Consider the following 18,158-nt stretch of genomic DNA (forward strand, 5'->3'; position numbering starts at 1 on the left):
TTGGAAGCTCTTTCATTTGGCTCCCATATTCCTTTGAAATACCCCTAATGTCAAAAAAACAACATAAAATCATCATGTCAAAGAACAATAAAATGATTTTATATTGTTCTTTTTAGCACTTCCTTACTTTCTGGCACTCTACAAGATGCACAAGGATCATCTTGTATATTTCCTGCCCCAGTATTAGAAGCAGCCATTTCTCTAAGGAGCCCTGGTTCATTTTATTAGAAAATGGTATTAGAAACCAAGATAAGGTTGCTGTGCAATCTCATTGCTACTGGTGTGTCCTTTCATTTGGGTCCTTTCAGCTCACAGAACAAAAAATATTTATTTATACTAATCCGTGTCTACATAAACACATATAAATATTTCTATATGTAAACACTTATATCTATACTAAGTTAAACATGAATTCGTCCTGATGTCTCCAACTGTAAACCATTATCACATGGATCATTTCAGCTTCCTCCTTTTACTTATCTGTAGATTGCAACAGTGAGAAACCTGGCCCCCACCATCTGCCATCCATTTACTTAATTGTTCCATTCCATTATGCATGTATAACAGTATCAGAATTGTTACTCCCTAAGTAACCAGTACCTGCCATGGGACATAACCTTATCAACAAGGGTACTGTGCTTATGTGAAGTCCCATTTGCTTTTAGTCTTTCAGACTCCACATATTTCCAAAGATGCTTAGTTCAGCATCTTTTCCCCCATCAGTTTGATGAGGTTGTTTTACAGTTAGACTCTCTTTTCACTGTCTGCATTCTTTCCTAGGGTCCCTCAACCTCCTAAATGACTTTTTAACATTTGCATACATTAAGTGTCACTCTGTGCTATGTAGTTTAATGGGTTTTGATAAATGCATGTCTTGCCTCTACAACTACAGTATTATACAGAATAATTTTACTGCCCTAAAGATTCCCTGTTTCATCTATTCCTCCCTTCTCCATTCCCCTCAAACCCTTGGCAGCCATTTATTATCTGTCTATAGTTTTCCCTCTTCCAGAATGTCATATAATGAAATCATACAATATGCGGTCTTTCCATACTGGCTTCTTTCAGCTATTAATATATGTCTAAAGTTCCTCTATGTCTTTTTGTGGCTGGACAGTGCATTTCTTTTTATTGCTGAATTATATTCCATTGTATAGATCTGCCACAAGTGAATGTATCCATTAACCTATTGGAGGACATCTTGACTGCTTCCAGTTTTTGGCAATTATGAATAAAGCTACTACGAACATTCACATGGCAGTTTTTGTTGAACACAGGCTTTTCAAATCAACTGGGTAAATAAGTAGGAATGCAGTAGTTGGACTGTGTGGTAAAATAATGTTCAGCTTTGTAAGAGGTGGCCAACCTGTCTTCCAAAGAGGTTGTATTCCCACCAGCAATGAATAAAAATCCCAGACTTCATGACTATGAAATATATCCATAAAAAAAAAAAAACTGCAGCCAGGCACGGTAGCTCATGCCTGTAATCCCAGCACTGTGGGAGGCAGAGGCGAGCAAATCACTTGAGGTCAGGAGTTCGAGACCAGCCTGGCCAATATGGCGAAATCCCATCTCTACTAAAAATACAAAATTAGCTGGGCGTGGTGGCTCGCACCTGTAGCCAGCTACTTGGGAAGCTGAAGTAGGAGAATTGCTTGAACCTGGGAGGCGGAGGTTGCAGTGAGCTGAGACTGCACCACTGCACTCCAATCTGGGTGACAGAGAGCGAGACTCTGCCTCAAAACACAAAACAAAACAAAACTGCACTTGTATCTTCTACATCTATAATTTTTAAAAAAGTTCCTGTTGCTCTGCTTCCTGAACAGAATTTGGTATTGTCAGTTTTATTATGGACTTTAGCCATTCTAGTAGGTGTGTAGTGGCACTTCTTATTTTTCAATTCTCTGATGACAAATAAAAATGAGCTTCTTTTTGTATGCTTATTTGCCATGTATATATCTTCTGTGGTGAGGTGTTTTTTCTTATTTTTTACCCATTTTTTAAATTGAGTTTTTTAATACTGTTGAATTTTGGGAATTCTTTGTGTATTTTGGATACAAGTTTTTTATTAGACGTGAGTTTTGCAAATATTTTTCTAGTCTGTGGCTTGTCTTGATTCTCTTAAAAGTGTTTTTCATATAGCAGAAGTTTATGTTAATAAAGTCTGACTTACCAATTGTTCCTTACATATATTGTACTTTTGGTGATATATCTGATAAATACATCATCAAACACAAGGTCACTTAGATTTTAATCTTTTTCTTCTAGAAGTTTTATAGTATTGTGTTTTATATTTAGGTCTATGACAATTACGAGTTAATTTTTATGAAGGATGTAAGGTTTGTATCTAGATTCATTTTTTTTAAATGTGGCTATTCAGTTGCTCTAGCACCATTTGTTGAAAAGACTATTCTTTCTCCACTAAACTGTCCTTGATCCCTTGTCAAATATCAATTTACTGTATTTATGTGGGTCTAATCCTTGGGTCTCTATTCTACTCCATTGATCCATGTGTCTTTTTTTCCCCCATCAACACCACACCATGCTACTTGATTATAGTAACTCTTGAAGTTGGGTAGTGTCAGTCCTCCAAATTTGTTCTTCTTCAGGAGTGTGTTACATGTTCTGGGTCTTTTGTCTTTTCATATAAACTTAGAATCAGTTCCTAAATATCCACAAAATAACATGCTGGGATTTCATTGGGATTGTGTGGAATCTACAAATCAATTTGAGAACTGATATCTTAACAATATTAAGTCTTTCAATCCAAGAACACAAAATGTCTCTGTGTTTATTTAGATCTTATTTAATTTTTCATCAGTTTTACACTTTTGTGCATATAAAACCTGTACATACTTTGTTAAATTTATACCTAAGTATTTCATTCTTTTCTGATGCTATTGTAAATGGTGTTGTTTTTAATTTCAAATTCCAATTGTTCATTTCTGGTATAGAGGAAAGCAATTGACTTTTGTGGATAAAACTTGTAACCTCCAAGCTATACTAATCTACTAGTTCCAAGAGTTGTTTGTTAGTTTGTTTGTTGGCTGATTCTTTGGGATTCTCTACACAGACATACATGTTACTTGTGAACAAAGAGAGTTTTATTTTTTCCTTCCCAATCTGTATACTTTTAATTTCCTTCATTTGTTTTACTGCTGTAGCTGGTACTTCTAGTACAGTGTCAAAAAGAAGTGGGGAAAGGGGACATTTTTGCCTTATTTCTGATCAAAGGGGAAAGCATCCAGTTTCTATTAAGTATGATGTTAGCTGTAGGGTGTTGTAGATATTCTTTATCAAGTTGAGGATGTTATAGTCTATTCCTACTTTGCTGAGTTTTATCATGAATCGATGTTAAGATATTTCAAATGTTTTTCTACATCAAATGAAGTGACCATATGATTTTTCTTCTTTAGTCTATTGATGTGGTGGATTATATTAATTGAATTTCAAATGTTGAACCTATGGTGGATATCTGGAAGAAATCATACTTGATCACAGTATATAATTATTTTTATACATTATTGAATTTGATTACCTAACATTTTGATTTCTCAATCAATATTTCAATCAAATGTTTTGATTTTCCTAACAGAGGATTTTTGCTTCTATACACATGAGGGATACTGTCTGTAGTTTTTTGTCATTGTAATGTCTTTATCTGGTTTTGGTACTAAGCTAAGGCTGGTCTCATGAATTAAGAAGTGTTCCCTCTGCTTCCGTTTTCTGAAAAAAGATTGTAAAAAATGAGCATTATTTTATATGCTTCCATTTTCACCCTTCTCTTAGCCATATCAATTGTACTTCTTTATATAATTTTTTTTTAGTAATTGCCTTAGAGTTTGCAATATACACTTACAACTGATCTAAGTCCACTCTCAGATAAAACTATACCACTTCATGGATAGTGCAAATACCTTATAACAAAGACAAATTTGTATTTATATATATACACTAATTCCTGCAACCTATTCCTTATAATATCACTGTTACTCATTTCACTTATCCATATACTATAATTATCCAACACATTCCTATTATTATTTTGAAAAGTTTTATTCTAGATTGTTTTAAAATGAGAAAATAAAAGATTTTATTTTACCTTAATGCATTCTCCTATGCTCTTTCTTTCTTTATGCAGATTTGAGTTTCTGACCTATATAATTTTGCTTATCTCTGGAGAACTTTTTTCGAAAGCCTTTTTTTTTTCCCTACAAGGTGGGATTTACTGGTGAAAAATTCCCTCAGTTTTGTTTGTCTGAGAAAGTCTTTATTATTTTTCCTTCACTTTTGAAGGATTTTTTTTTTTTTGCTGGATAAATAATTCTAGGTGGGTGTTTTCTTTTTACTTTTGACACAAATATTTCACACTACTCTCTTGCTTGCACAGTTGCTGATGAGAAATGTAATTCTTATCTTCGTTTCTATACAGGTAAAGTATTTTCTCTGGCTGTTTTTAAAATCTTTTCTTTGTCTCTCTGTAGTTTGAACATGATATGCTTAGGTGTAGTTTTGGTATTTATCCTGCTTGGTGTTCTTGGAGCTTCCCAGATCTATGGTTTGTTATCTGCTATTAATTTTGGAAAATTCTCAGCCATTACTACTTCAAATATTTCTTCTCCTTCTTTTTCTCTTCTCCTTTTGGTATTCCAATAACATGTATGTTATACTCTGAAACTGTCCCATAGTTGTTGGATATTCTGTTCCTTTTTTTCAGTCTTTTTTTCCTTTGTTATTTCAGCATGGGAAGTTTTTATTGCCATGTCTTCAAGCTTACTGATTCCTTCCTTGGCTGTTTCCAACTTACTGATGAGCCTATCAAAGGCATTCTTCATTTGTTACAGCGTTTTTGATTTCTAGAAACTCCTTTTGATTCTTTCTTAGAATTTCTCTCTGTTTAGATTAGCCATCTGGTCTTGCATGTTATCTACTTTTATTCATAGCCTACTTAGTATATTAATCGTGGTTATTTTAAATTCCACATCTGATAATTCCAAAACCTGAATTTGGTTCTCATGCTTGTTTTGCCTCTTTAGACTGTTTTTTTTTTTTTGCTTTTGCTTTTTTTTTTTTTTTTAGCATACGTTATAATTTCTTTTGTTGAAAACTGGACATGATCTATCAAGTAATAGGAACTAATCCAAAGAGGCCATTAGTATGAGGTTTTATGTTAATCTGGCCAGGAGTTGGGCTGTGCTTAATGTTTGATGTAGCTGTAGGTGTCAGAAGTTTCTGTTTCTTCTAGTGTCTTCTTTTTGTCTCCCTTGTTTCCTTTGGATTTACAAAAAAAAACCAAAACAAATCAAAACAAAACAACAACAAAAAAACCTCCTTAAATAGAGTCTGATCCTTGCAGGTTTTTCAGCTATAATCCACGGTTATTATACTGAAGCTCTGTTGATGTAGTAGCAAGGTGTGGAAGGGGAGGCATTCTCTGATCCTATGAAGAAGTCTCAATCTTTTAGTGTGCCTGTGTCTCCAGCCTGTAACCTTCACAAGCATTTCACAGCTTTTTTTTTTTCTCTTAGATGAGACAGGAAGGCTAGAAGAGCCTTGAGTTGTATAAGGCTTTGGTAAAGTTGTTTTCCTTGCTGGGTAGCCCTTCGCTAAGTAGAAAGTTCTGGATACACTTAAAAATGATAATGTTTCCTCTATCCATGCCAGAAACGAGATTTTTTTTTCTTAGGTCTTTACCTTGAAACTTGTGGGGTTCCTGGAAGCAATCAAAACCTCTAAGACTGTGGGCCCCAGGAGTTTTGTCATTCCTACACTAGTCCACGCTCTGACTCCAGCAATTTGTCAAAGTTACCACCTAAGTGTTTCTACCAGTTTATGTCTCCAGTGCCTTTTGCTCCTGATAAGCAAATCTGGGATGTGATTTTCTGTAACTCCCTGTTTCTTCAGATTTCAGGATTACAGTTTGCTCTGTGACTTAAAATTTTCTGTTGGGTCTAAGAAAAGTCATTGATTTTTAGTTTGTTCAACTATTTTTCTTATTGTAAGACAGGAGTGATGACTTCTAAGGACTTCACATGTTGAAGCTGAAACTAGAAATCTGCAACTAGCTATTTTTATTCAAAATTATGTTTGTGAGTTTCATCCAAATTGATACCTATAATTCTATTTTATTCATTTTCTCTACTGTGTAGTATTCTATTTTATAAACATACAATGTTTTATCCATACTCCTGCTGATGAACAATGCTACAACAAGCATCATTATAACATCTCCTAATGTGCATGTCTAAGAGTTTCTCTAGGATAGATAATGAAGAGTGAGACTGCTGACTTACAGTGTATGAAGATCTTCAATTTTACTAGACATTGCCATGATGTTCTTGGAAGTGATTGTATTCATTTATATTCCCCCGGAGGTATATTAGAGTTCTTATTGTTTTTCTTTTTTCTTTTTTTCTTTTTTTTTTTTTTGAGACAGAGTCTTGCTCTGTCACCCAAAAGCTGGAGTGCTGGAGTGCAGTGGCATGATCTCGAGTCACCGCAACCTCCACCTCCTGGGTTCAAGGTGCTCATGCCTCAGCCTCCTGAGCAGCTGCGATTACAAGTGTGTGCCATCAAACTCGGCTAATTTTTAGTAGAGACAGGGTTTCGCCACATTGGCCAGGCTGGTGTCAAACTCCTGATCTCAGGTGATCTGCCGGCCTCAGCCTCCCAAAGTGCTGAGGTTACATAGAGTTCTTACTGTTTCATATGCTCACCAGTACTTGGCATTGTCAGGCCTTTAAATATATGCCAGCATTCTAAGTACTAAATGTATATATCATAGTATAGATTTATTTTGCATTTTATTGATTACTAATGAGATTTCTTAAGTCTATTGGCCACTGGTGTTTTTGCCTCTGTGAATTGCCTGTTGTATCTGTTTTTATAAACACTTTTATTCTTATTGTGTTGTTTGTATTTTTCTTATTGATTTGTAGGGAAGGATCTCCTTAAAATGATTCAAAAAGCACAAACCATTGAATAAAATACTGATAATCTGATAACATTAAAATGAAAGACTTTTGCTCAACAAAAGACATCAGGAACAAAGTTAAAAGGTAAGTCATCCACTGGGCAAAGATATTTGCTAAACAACAGAAAGGATTCATATGCAGAATTTTAAAATAATCCCTATAAATAAATATGAAAAAACAAACGATTAAATATTCAGCAAAGGAATATAACAGGTAACTCACAGAAAGTTCCTGAAAGGCTAATAAATGTTAAGAATACATGCATAACCTCACTGGAAATCAGAAACATGCAAATTAAAACAATGAGATATCTTTTCAAGCTGATTAGGCTGGCAAAATATTACTCCAAAGTTTTGGCAAGGACGTGAAGAGATCTCTGAAACCCTGTTCCATTAGAAATTGAGATATACATACCCTATATATCACAGTAATTCCACTCCCAGGTATATAACCTAGAACGATGATTCTTAAATTGTTACTCCCAGACCAGCAGGATCAGAATCTCTTGGGAACTTGTTGGAAATGCAAATTCTCAGGCCCCACTCCAGATCTACTGAGTCAAAATTTCTGGGGGTGGAGTCTAGCAATCTGTGTTTTAATAAGCCCTCCAGGCAATTCTGATGCACACTAACATTTGAGACACTGTAATAGAATGACACCTTCCCAACACTTTTGATTGAGATTTACACGAAGAACTGCATTGTTCAACGTGGCCCCACACACATTATCTCACATATACACAAACACATATTAAAAATAAAATGCTTTATGAAACAGTAATTACCCTAACATACTGTAGGGAACGCTTTTTGATATTTTCTATTCTATTCCATTTCATTAAAAAAATTCCACTGGTTGTAACCTACTAATTGTAATCTAAGTTTGAAAAAGTCTGGCATATGTGCAACAAGAGGTGTACGATAATACTTGCTGCAGAATTAACTGTAATAGCAAAATAACAGAAAGAACAAATCCTCAGGAAAATGGATAAATATAATAAATGATGGTCTATTTCTACAATGGAATACTATATAGTTCCTTGTATCTTTAGAAATAAATTTCAAAAGCATTATGCATATCGAGTCAAAAAGGTTGTAAAATGATAGAGTATGTGATCTATATAGTTTTAAAACATATAAAACTATATGTTATTTGTGAATATATGGCTATGTAGCAAAAATATAAAAACGTGCACAGGAATTATAAATAGCAAATTCAGGATAGTGGTTACATCTGGAAAGGATAAAGGAGAATGGGATTGGTGAGGAATATGTGGAAGTCTTCAGGAATATCTATAATGCTTTATTATTTTTTTAATTAAGCAAATATGGAAAATATTAGGAATTTATAATGATTAATAAAGGTTGGCTGGCTACACAGGTATTTGCTATATTCTTCTATATAACTTTTGGTATATTAATATTTCATAACAAAAAGTAAATAAAAACAAAGCTACCCTTGAATTAATAGTATAAATACCTCTGAACTACTAGAAATTCAATCAGTCAAATAAACTGTTTTAATATCCCTCATCTAGAATGATTTTTTTTTTAATTCAGAGACAGTCAAAAACTAACATTATATTTTTGGTTTTGTTTTTTAAATTAGACACAACAAAGTATATGCTCCAGGGGCTTGTGTTGTCTCTTTGGGTAATATAGTAATGAAGAGTTTTCCATTCTAGATGTAACATATAACACGAATGTGAAATAATGATTTGATCAATAAAATAAGAGTTATTTACGTTATTTAGTTACATATTGGACAATTTCTTTTCTTTTTTTTTTTTTTTTTTTGAGACAAAGTCTCGGTTTGTTGCCCAGGCTGGATTTTGCAGTGGCATGATCTGGGCTCACTGCAACCTCCGCCTCCCGGGTTCAAGCGATTCTCCTGCCTCAGCCTCCTGAGTAGCTGGGATTACAGGCACGCACCACCACGCCCGGCTAATTTTTGTATTTTTAGTAGAGATGGGGTTTCACCATGTTGGTCAGGCTGGTCTCGAACTCCTGACCTCGTGATCCGCCTGCCTCAGCCTCCCAAAGTGCTCGGATTACAGGCATGAGCCACCGCACTCGGCCTTGTTGGACAATTTCTTAAAGCTTATAGGACCTTTTCACTTTGCTGCTTTGCCAACAGCAATTTAAGTCATATGTCATATGAAAGTCAGGTAGAGCATTCTGAAGACTCATGTGGTAGCATATACCCTACTCACAACCAGGCAGTCAATTATTGGCTAATTCCAGAGGCACCATGGCTACCAGCTACGGTGGTCCTACGAACACTATTTGATTATTACACTGTAGGAAATTGGAGGTTACTCTTCCTTCAATTCGGGGCTTCTAATAGGTATGGACGAGAGTCTTACCAAGATTTCTTTAAAATGCTAAGGGTAGTTCAGGACCTTAGCAAAGTAACAAGAACCTTATAGGAAATATGCTACTTATATAGTATGCAGAGAATGAATAGTCAAGGTCAAGGACAAACACAATCACTGTGCCTATATCATGATTCTTTGGTATAATCAAAGCTAAATTTAAAAGTATTACTTTAGGTAGAGGTAAATAAAAGCGAAATCAACCCACGTTGTTTTACTTGGTTTGGCCTATACCTTGTTTGGTTCCCCTGGATTATATGAAGAAAACATAGGAATTTTTCGGATCTCTTCCTCTGACAAACGATTTCTCTGGATTTCATCTTCTGGGACAAATTCTATTGGTTGCGTCAGCTTCTTAGGCCCAGTCCAACAATGCTCAGGTGAAAAATCAATAACATTTGCCACATGGAGACTGGGGCCTTTACCCTGTGCTGCCTGTTTTCCCTTGTCCTGGAGTAATGATGGGCTCTCAGCTGTGCCACTATCACCCACTGATGTAGCTGAGACCAGTGAGTGGGAAGCAAAGGGTTCACCTCTCATAAGTTGGAACTCTTCAAGACGTTTTTTCATTATCATCTCTTGGTAAAAACTTTCCAGGTTGTTCATGGGATCACCTTTGTTCTTCTTTTGGGGTTCATCTGGATCAAGACAAAGAGATAGGGAAGTTCTACAAAGCCTACCAATACAACCTTTGACAAATTAATAAAAATTAAATCCTGGACCTCAGATAAAGAAACACTGCTGGGGCAGGTATTTACAACCTGTGACAAATGACAATGGTAAATAGTTATCTTATTACAGTATATTTCAAGCAGAATTATAGGCCAGAACTACGGTGAGGCAAGTGAGGCACCTAGAATCATGCAAATATATGCACCTCTAATTGATAAGGACATTTAAAAAAATATAAGCAATATAGTATTATACTTCACAAAATTAATAATTCCTTAGTATCATCTAATACCAGTGTTATGTTCAAATTGTCCTGATTCCATCTAAGATTTTTTTAAACTTGTTTATTCAATTCAAAATCTAAACTAGCCTTTGGCTGTTATATCTCTTAAGATACTTTTATTCTAAAACAGTGCCTCGTCTCTCCCACCCCTCTATTTCATTTTCTCACTCAACCATTGATTAAATAAACTACATTTGTTCTATGAACAAATGAATTTGATTAATCATTTTCTGATGGTGTTGTTTAACTTGTTCCTTAATCCCTTCTATTTCTTGGCAGATAATCTATAACTATACTACCTAATACAGTAGCCACGGTCACATGTGTTTATTTAAATTAATTTTTAAATATCAGTTCCTCAGCTGAACTTAACAAATTTAAAGTGTTCGACAGTCACATGTGGCTAGTCGATACCATATTGGACAGAACAGATAAAAACTATTACATCATTTTAGAAAGTTGCATTGGACAGTGCTGATCCAGAGGTTTGATTAGGTTCAGGTTCAATATTTTTAGGAAAGAATACTTTATAGACAGATATGTACTTCCTATTGTATCATGTCATAAGACACATAATGTTTGGTGGTCCTATTTTTAGTGATACTGAAATTGATCAGTGGATTGAGGTGGTAGATAGTATTAGTCTCATCCCTCCATTATTAAATTTTCCCATTCACCTTCCACCTAATGGGTTTTTTACATCCACTGATGACCATTACCTAGTCTATTAATTTATTAAGAGTTGCAAATCATGGCTTTCCTAATTCTTTCTTTTACACTTATTATCTGTAATTCTAAAATGAACTTACCGTCATCAACTATGTGGTTTCCCTAAATGTAGATCATATGGGAATGGCAGGATGATAAATGCTTGATTCTTTGCCATTATTTACCAATTATGAGAGTAAGAGTTGACACCTTAGAAATGTCTAATGGAGGCCGGGCGCGGTGGCTCATGCCTGCAATCCCAGTACTTTTGGAGGCCGAGGTGGGCGGATCACAAGGTCAGGATTTTGAGACCAGCCTGGCCAATATGGTGAAACCTCATCTCTACTAAAAATACAAAAATTAGCCGGGCATGGTGGCAGGCACCTGTAGTCCCAGTTACTCGGGGGGCTGAGGCAGGAGAATTGCTTGAACCTGGGAAGCGGAGGTTGCAGTGAGCCGAGATCACGCCATTGCACTCCAGCCTGGGCGGCAGAGCGAGACTCCGTCTCAAAAAAAAAAAAAAAAATGTCCAATGGTGACCAATGGTTATTTTTAGTATAATAATGAAACCGTGTATTTTCATATACTGTATCTGTGTCAATTAAACATAGTCATTATTCTTTTTAGTGGCCAAATTATCCCACTTAGGACCAGTGGGAGCCCCTTCAAATTGGCTCCTGTATTGCTTCTCGGCTTTCTGGCACAGCCAAATATCCTAAGCTCATCTTGCATACCTCCTAACTCAAACCTGGAATATTTTTGTAGGGACCCTTGGTTCCTTTTAAGAGGAAGTGGTATTTAGAAACCAAAGTGTGTTGCTGGTGTGTGCAGAAGCAACTTCCAAGTTGTTGTTTCCAGTCCTTTTCAGTAGACAAAAGCTAGGACATTTTTTTTTTATATGATCCACTAGAATGGTTTTATTATTTTTTTAAATTTTACTTTAAGTTCTGGGATACATGTGCTGAACATGCAGTTTTGTTACATAGGTATACATGTGCCATGGTGGTTTGCTGCACCTATCAACCCATTATCTAAGTTTTAAGCCCCGCATGCATTAGGTATTTGTCCTAATGCTCTCCCTCCCCTTTCCCTCCACCCCCTGAGAGGCCCCAGTGTGTGATGTTCCCCTCCCTGTGTCCATGTGTTCTCATTGTTCAACTCCCACTTATGAGTGAGAACATGCAGTGTTTGGTTTTCTGTTCCTGTGTTAGTTTGTTGAGCAAGAGGGACATTTTTAAAGAGAAAAGTAAACCATGAGTTTATATTGGTATTTCCAACTCAAATTTAAGATAACAAGATTTTTACTTAAACTCCTCTATTTTAGAGTGTATCTCCTCTCATATGCTTAAAATAATATTAGCAAAATTATTCACTAGCTTCTTCCTACAATATACTTATAGAATTTTAAAATGTCAATAACAATACTATCACCAATAAAACTGCTGAATATAGTTTTATATTTCTTTGCAGTTACTTTTGCCCTTAGAATATGGGTCCCGTTGGAAATATACAAATGTTTTAAAGTCACTATAAGTAATTTGTTTTCCAATTGTGTGTTTATGCTACTAACTTTATTTATCATTAGGCTCATTTGCTTCAGGTTGTTTTTGAATTTTAGGGATTGATTTTTACCTTTTTGATTAAGCTTTTAAATGATGCAAAATATTTACATGGATCTAAAGTGAAACTGTTATACAGTACCTTCACAGAAGTCTCACTTCCATCTCTGTCCCCTTTATCCCATTCCCTTCCTTCCCCATAAATAATAATTTTTATTAGGTTTTGGCTTATGGTTCCATTGTTTCTTTTTTGAAAATATAAGCAAATAGGCATATATACACATACACATAATTCATTAGTTATACCTCTCTCCTACATAAAAAGTAACTTACTCTAAGCACTGTTCTACAATTTACTTTTTTGCACTTAACAATATATCCTGGAGATAGTTCCATATTAATGTGTAGAGCTCTTCTCATTCCTTCTTAAAGCTGCACAGTACTCCACTGTGTGGATGTACCATAGTTTATTTAACTATTCCCCTCCTGATACACGTTGGTCTTATATCCAGTCTCATACTGTTATGAATAATGTCCTGATAAACAGCTTTGTGCATACAGGATTTGGTATTTTTCAAGTACATGTTTAAAATAGATTCCCCGAAGTGAAACTGCTGAGACAAAGGGCAAATGTGTATGTAATTTTTCTATGTATTGTTAAATTTCACTCTGTAGGAGTTATACTATTCTATATTTCCACCAGCAAGGCATAGGAGTAGTTATGTAAGTATTTCCTAAGACACAAAAAGCACTAACCATTAATGAAAAGATTGATAAATTCAACTACAATTAAAATTAAGAACTTCTGTTCCTCAAAATTTCATAAAGAGCTGGAAAACAACCCCACAAGATAGGAAAAGATATTTGCTACACAAAGAACTATCAGAGAACTTAAAACTAAAATACATGGATAACTCCTACAAATCAATAAGAAAAAGATGAACAACCATTAGGAAAATGGGCAAAATACTGAAGAGATGCCTTACAAAAGAGGAAATACACATAGCTAATAAATATATGTGGGCCAGGCGTGGTGGCTCATGCCTGTAATCCCAGCACTTGGGAGGCTGAGGCAGGAGGAAAGTTCCTTGAGCCCAGGAGTTTGAGACCAGCCTGGGCAACATGGTGATACCCTGTCTCTAAATTAAAAAATAATAATAAAATAAATATATACAAAAGTGCTCAGCCATATTAGAATTGAGGGAAATGCAAATTAGGAAGGGTGTAAGATACTAATAGAAAACCAACATATTGGCAAAAATTAAAAAGAATGCCAACACTACATGTCAGTGAAGTTGTAGAGCCACTGGTACCCTCACATATTGCTGGTGGGAATGTGTACACACAGTGCAAATCAACATGACATCATGTACTAATGTTGAAGATATGCTCAACATACAACCCATCAATTTTACTGCCACATATATACCTTAGAAAAATGTACGCATATATGCACCAGGACACGATAATAAGAATTTTCAGATCATTGCTATTTATAATTGCCCAGAGTTAGCAAAAATACAAATGTTCATCTAAGAAGAATTAATTATAAAATTCTGGTACGTTTATATGATGAAATACTATCATCCAAAGAAAGTGAACAAATTTCAGCTACATATGTCCAAGTGGATGAATAGATTAATAAATATGCTAAAAAATAATTAAGGATGCATCAATAAATAAGGATTCCTCCCTTTGTAGAGCTAAGTGAATTACATGGCATGTTAGAAGGTAGGAGTGCTATAAAAAAGAAAAAAAATACAAGATAAGATTGGAAGAGCTATGGGGTGGTTGTAATTTTTAATGTTGGTCTAGATAGGTCTCATTGAGAAGGTGCTATTTGAGTGAAGACCTAAAGAAAGCAAGGGCATCTATCATACCGATACTAGAGTGAGGTCTCAAGGTAGGAGTATGTCTCAAAAAACTAAAAAAGACTGAAATCATATAAAGTATGTTCTGTAACCACATGGACATACATTAGTGATCCACTACTGTAAGAAACGGGAAAACACAAATATCTGGAAATTGAACAACAAACTTCTAAATAACCCATGGGTCAAAAAACTCATAAAGGAAATTTAAAAATATTTTGACCTCAATGAAAATGAAAACACAACATATCAAAATTTATGATGCAGCTAAAACAATGCTGCATCCATATGACAGACACTTAAAGCTTTAAATACCTGTATTGGAAAAGAAGAATGGTTTCAAATTTAAAACCTGAGCTTCCAAGTTAGGAAACTAGAAAAAAAGTCAACTAAACACAAAGCAAGCAGAAGGAAGAAAACAATAAAGATTAAGAAATAAATCAACGCAATAGAAAATGGAAAAATAGAGAAAAATCAACAAAACCAAAAGCTAGTTCTTTGAAAAATTTAACAAATGACAAACCTTTACCTAGACTGAACAAGAAAGTAAGAGAGAAGACAAAAATGACTAAAATCAATAATTAAAGAGGAAGCATCACTACTAACTTTAGGGAATGTAAAACAATTATTTAGGAATATTATAAATAACTTTAGGCCAACAAATTAGGAAACCTAGATAAATGGACAAATTCATAGAAAGATACAAATTACCAAAGCAGTCTCAAAGAAAAAACGAATAACAAGAGGGTGAATTAGTACTCAATAAACAACCCACAAAGAAAAACCCAGGTCCAAATGGCTTCATTGGTAAATTCTATCAAATACTTAAAGAAATAATACCAATCCTGCAGAAACACTTCAGAAAAGGGAAGAGAAGGAAATACTTTCCAATTCATTCTATGATGTCAGTATTACACTGATAACAAAACTAAACAAAGATATTACAAGAAAGCCACAGACCAATATTCCTCATGAATATAGATGCAAAAATACCTAATAAAATATTAGCAAGCCTCATCCAGCAACATACAAAAGAATCACACACATATAAGTGGGATTTATCCCAGAAATTAAAGATTGGTGTAACATCTAAAAATCAATAGATTAAATCTTAAATCACATGATCATCACAGTAGGTGCAGAAAAAGCATTAAACAAAATCCAATACCCATTTATAATTTTTTAAAAGCTCAATTAACTGACACTAGAAGGGAGCATCTTCAACCTGCTTGTGGTAGGCTGAATAATGGCCCCCCAAAGATGTCCACATCCTAATCCCTGGAATCTGTGAAAATGTTAAATTACACTGCAGAGGGGAATTTGCAAATGTGATCATGTTAAGATTGAGATAGGAAGATGATTCTGGATTATGCAGGTGGGACCAATGTAATCATAAGGGTCCTTATCAGAAGGAAACAAGAAGGTCAGAGACAGAATGGGAGGTGTGATGATGTATGCAGAGGATAATGTGAGGAAGGGGTCAAGAGCCAAGGCATGCAGGTAACCTCTAGAATCTGAACAAGGCTCAACCAGAGCCTCTGGAAGAAATGCAGTCCTGTTGACATCTTAAGCCATTTCTCACCTCTAGAACTACAAGGGCAGAAATTTATATTGTTTAAGCCACTAAATGTATGGTAATTAGTTAACATACTAATTACCTTTCTTTTCATGGGAAAGTAATATACTGCCAAAGAGCATGTGCAGAAAACCCAGAACTAAGATCATACTTAATGGTTAAAAACTGAATACTTTTCCCCTAAGACTGGGAACAAGGCAAGGATGTTAGCTCTCATCACTTCCATTCAACATTGTACTGAAGGTTCCAGACAGTATAAGGAGGTAAAAAAAAAAATCCTCCAAACTGGAAAGAAAGAAGTGTCTTTATTCACAGGAAATAGGATGGTCTATGTAGAAAACTCTAAGGTATCCATAATAAAAATTTTAGAATAGAAGAGTTTAGTCACAGGATACAAATTAATATAGAAAAATCAACTTTAGGCCAGGCACAGTGGCTCATGCCTGTAATCCCACCACTATGGGAGGCTGAAGAGGGAGGATCATCTGAGATCAGGAGTTTGAGAACAGCCTGGCCAATATGGTGAAACCCTGTCTCTACTAAAAATACAAAAATTAGCCAGGCGTGGTGGCGCATGCCTGTAATCCCAGCTACTCAGGAGGCTGAGGCAGGAGAATCACTTGAACCTAGGTGGCGGAGGTTGCAGTGAGCCAAGATAATGCCACTGCACTGCAGCCTGGGTGACAAAGCAAGACACCATCTAAAAACAAAAAAAAGAAAAAAGAAAAATCAACTCAATTTCTATATAATTGCATGCAACAATTGGAAAATGAAATGTGAAAACAATTCTATTCACAAGAACATGAAAATCATTAAAATGCTTAGAAATAAATTCAAAAGGCTGGGTGTGGTGGCTCATACCTGTAATCCCAGTGCTTTGAGAGGATGATATGGGAGGGTCACTTGAGGCCAGGAGTTTGAGACCAGCCTGGGCAACACAGTGAGACCCCATCTCTAAACAAAATTTTAAAAACAATTAGCCAAGCATGGTGGCATGTACCTGTAGTGCTAGCTATTCAGGAGGCTGAGGCAAAAGGATCCCTTGAGCTCAGGAGTTGGAGGCTGCAGTGAGCTATGACTGTGTCACTGCACTCCAGTCTGGATTACAGAACAAGACCCTGTCTCTAAAAAATAATAAATAAATTCAATAAAGAAAGCATGAGATTAAGTTTGATAAAATAAATGTAACTAAAAACTACAAAACAATGCTGAAATAAACTGTAGAAGATCTAAACAAAGGAAGAGACATTCTATTTTCTTGTATTAAAAGATTAATGATTAAAGATCAGTTTTCTCCAAATTGAATTATAGATTCAACTCAATCCTTATTAAATTCCAGTAGGCTTATTTTTCTTAAAATATTGGCAAGCTGTTTCTAAAATTTACATGGAAATACAAAGCACCTAGAATAGAAAGAGTGATTTTAAAAAAGAGAAACAAAGTTGGAGGAGTCATACTACCCAATTTCAAAACTTACTATAAAGGTACAGTAAAAAGATTTAGAGTATAAGGATAGGCATATAGATCAATGTAACCAAGTTGAGTGTCCAGAAATAAAGCCTTACATTTATGGTCAATTGATTTTTCCACAAAGGTGCCAAGACAATGGGAAAAATAATAGCCTTTAAATAGTGCTGGAACAACTGGACATCCATATACAAAAATATGAACTTGGACCCTTTACTTCACACATAAAATTCAACTCAAATGTATAATATATCTAGATGTAAAATCTAAGACTATAAGTATTGCAGAAAAAAAAATAGGAGAATATCTTTCTGATCTTGAGTTCAGCAATGATTTCTTAGATATGACACCAAAAGCACAAGCCATAAAATAATGAATTGAACTTCATTAAAATTAAAAACTTCTGTGCTTCAAAAGACACCATTAAGAAAATAAAGACAAGCTACAGACTAGAAGAAAACATTTGCAAATCATATATATACCTTATAAGGGACTTGTATTCAAAATAAAGAATTCTTATAACTCAGAAACAACCCAATCAAAAAATGGGCAAAAGACTTGAATAGACATTTCACTAAAAAAGACACAATGATGGCTAATGAGCAGATGAAAAAGTATTCAAGATCATTTGTTATTACAGAAATTCAAAATAAAACTACAATGAGCTATCAGTA

General features: G+C 35.0%; 1 protein-coding gene across 4 annotated transcripts in view; it reads right to left on the reverse strand.

Moving 5' to 3' along the window:
• The window catches only part of RBM41 (RNA binding motif protein 41), a 66,411-nt gene that overhangs the window by 26,299 nt on the left and 21,954 nt on the right, over positions 1-18,158 (reverse strand). For all 4 annotated transcript variants that reach the window (XM_030806963.1, XM_030806962.1, XM_030806960.1 and 1 more), the window contains exon 6: positions 9,583-9,986. In XM_030806963.1, coding sequence (XP_030662823.1) covers positions 9,583-9,986 — 404 coding nt within the window. The remainder of the gene's footprint in view (positions 1-9,582; positions 9,987-18,158) is intronic.

The sequence above is a fragment of the Nomascus leucogenys genome, chromosome X, assembly GCF_006542625.1.
Source record: "Nomascus leucogenys isolate Asia chromosome X, Asia_NLE_v1, whole genome shotgun sequence".
NCBI classification, from domain to species: Eukaryota; Metazoa; Chordata; class Mammalia; order Primates; family Hylobatidae; genus Nomascus; species Nomascus leucogenys.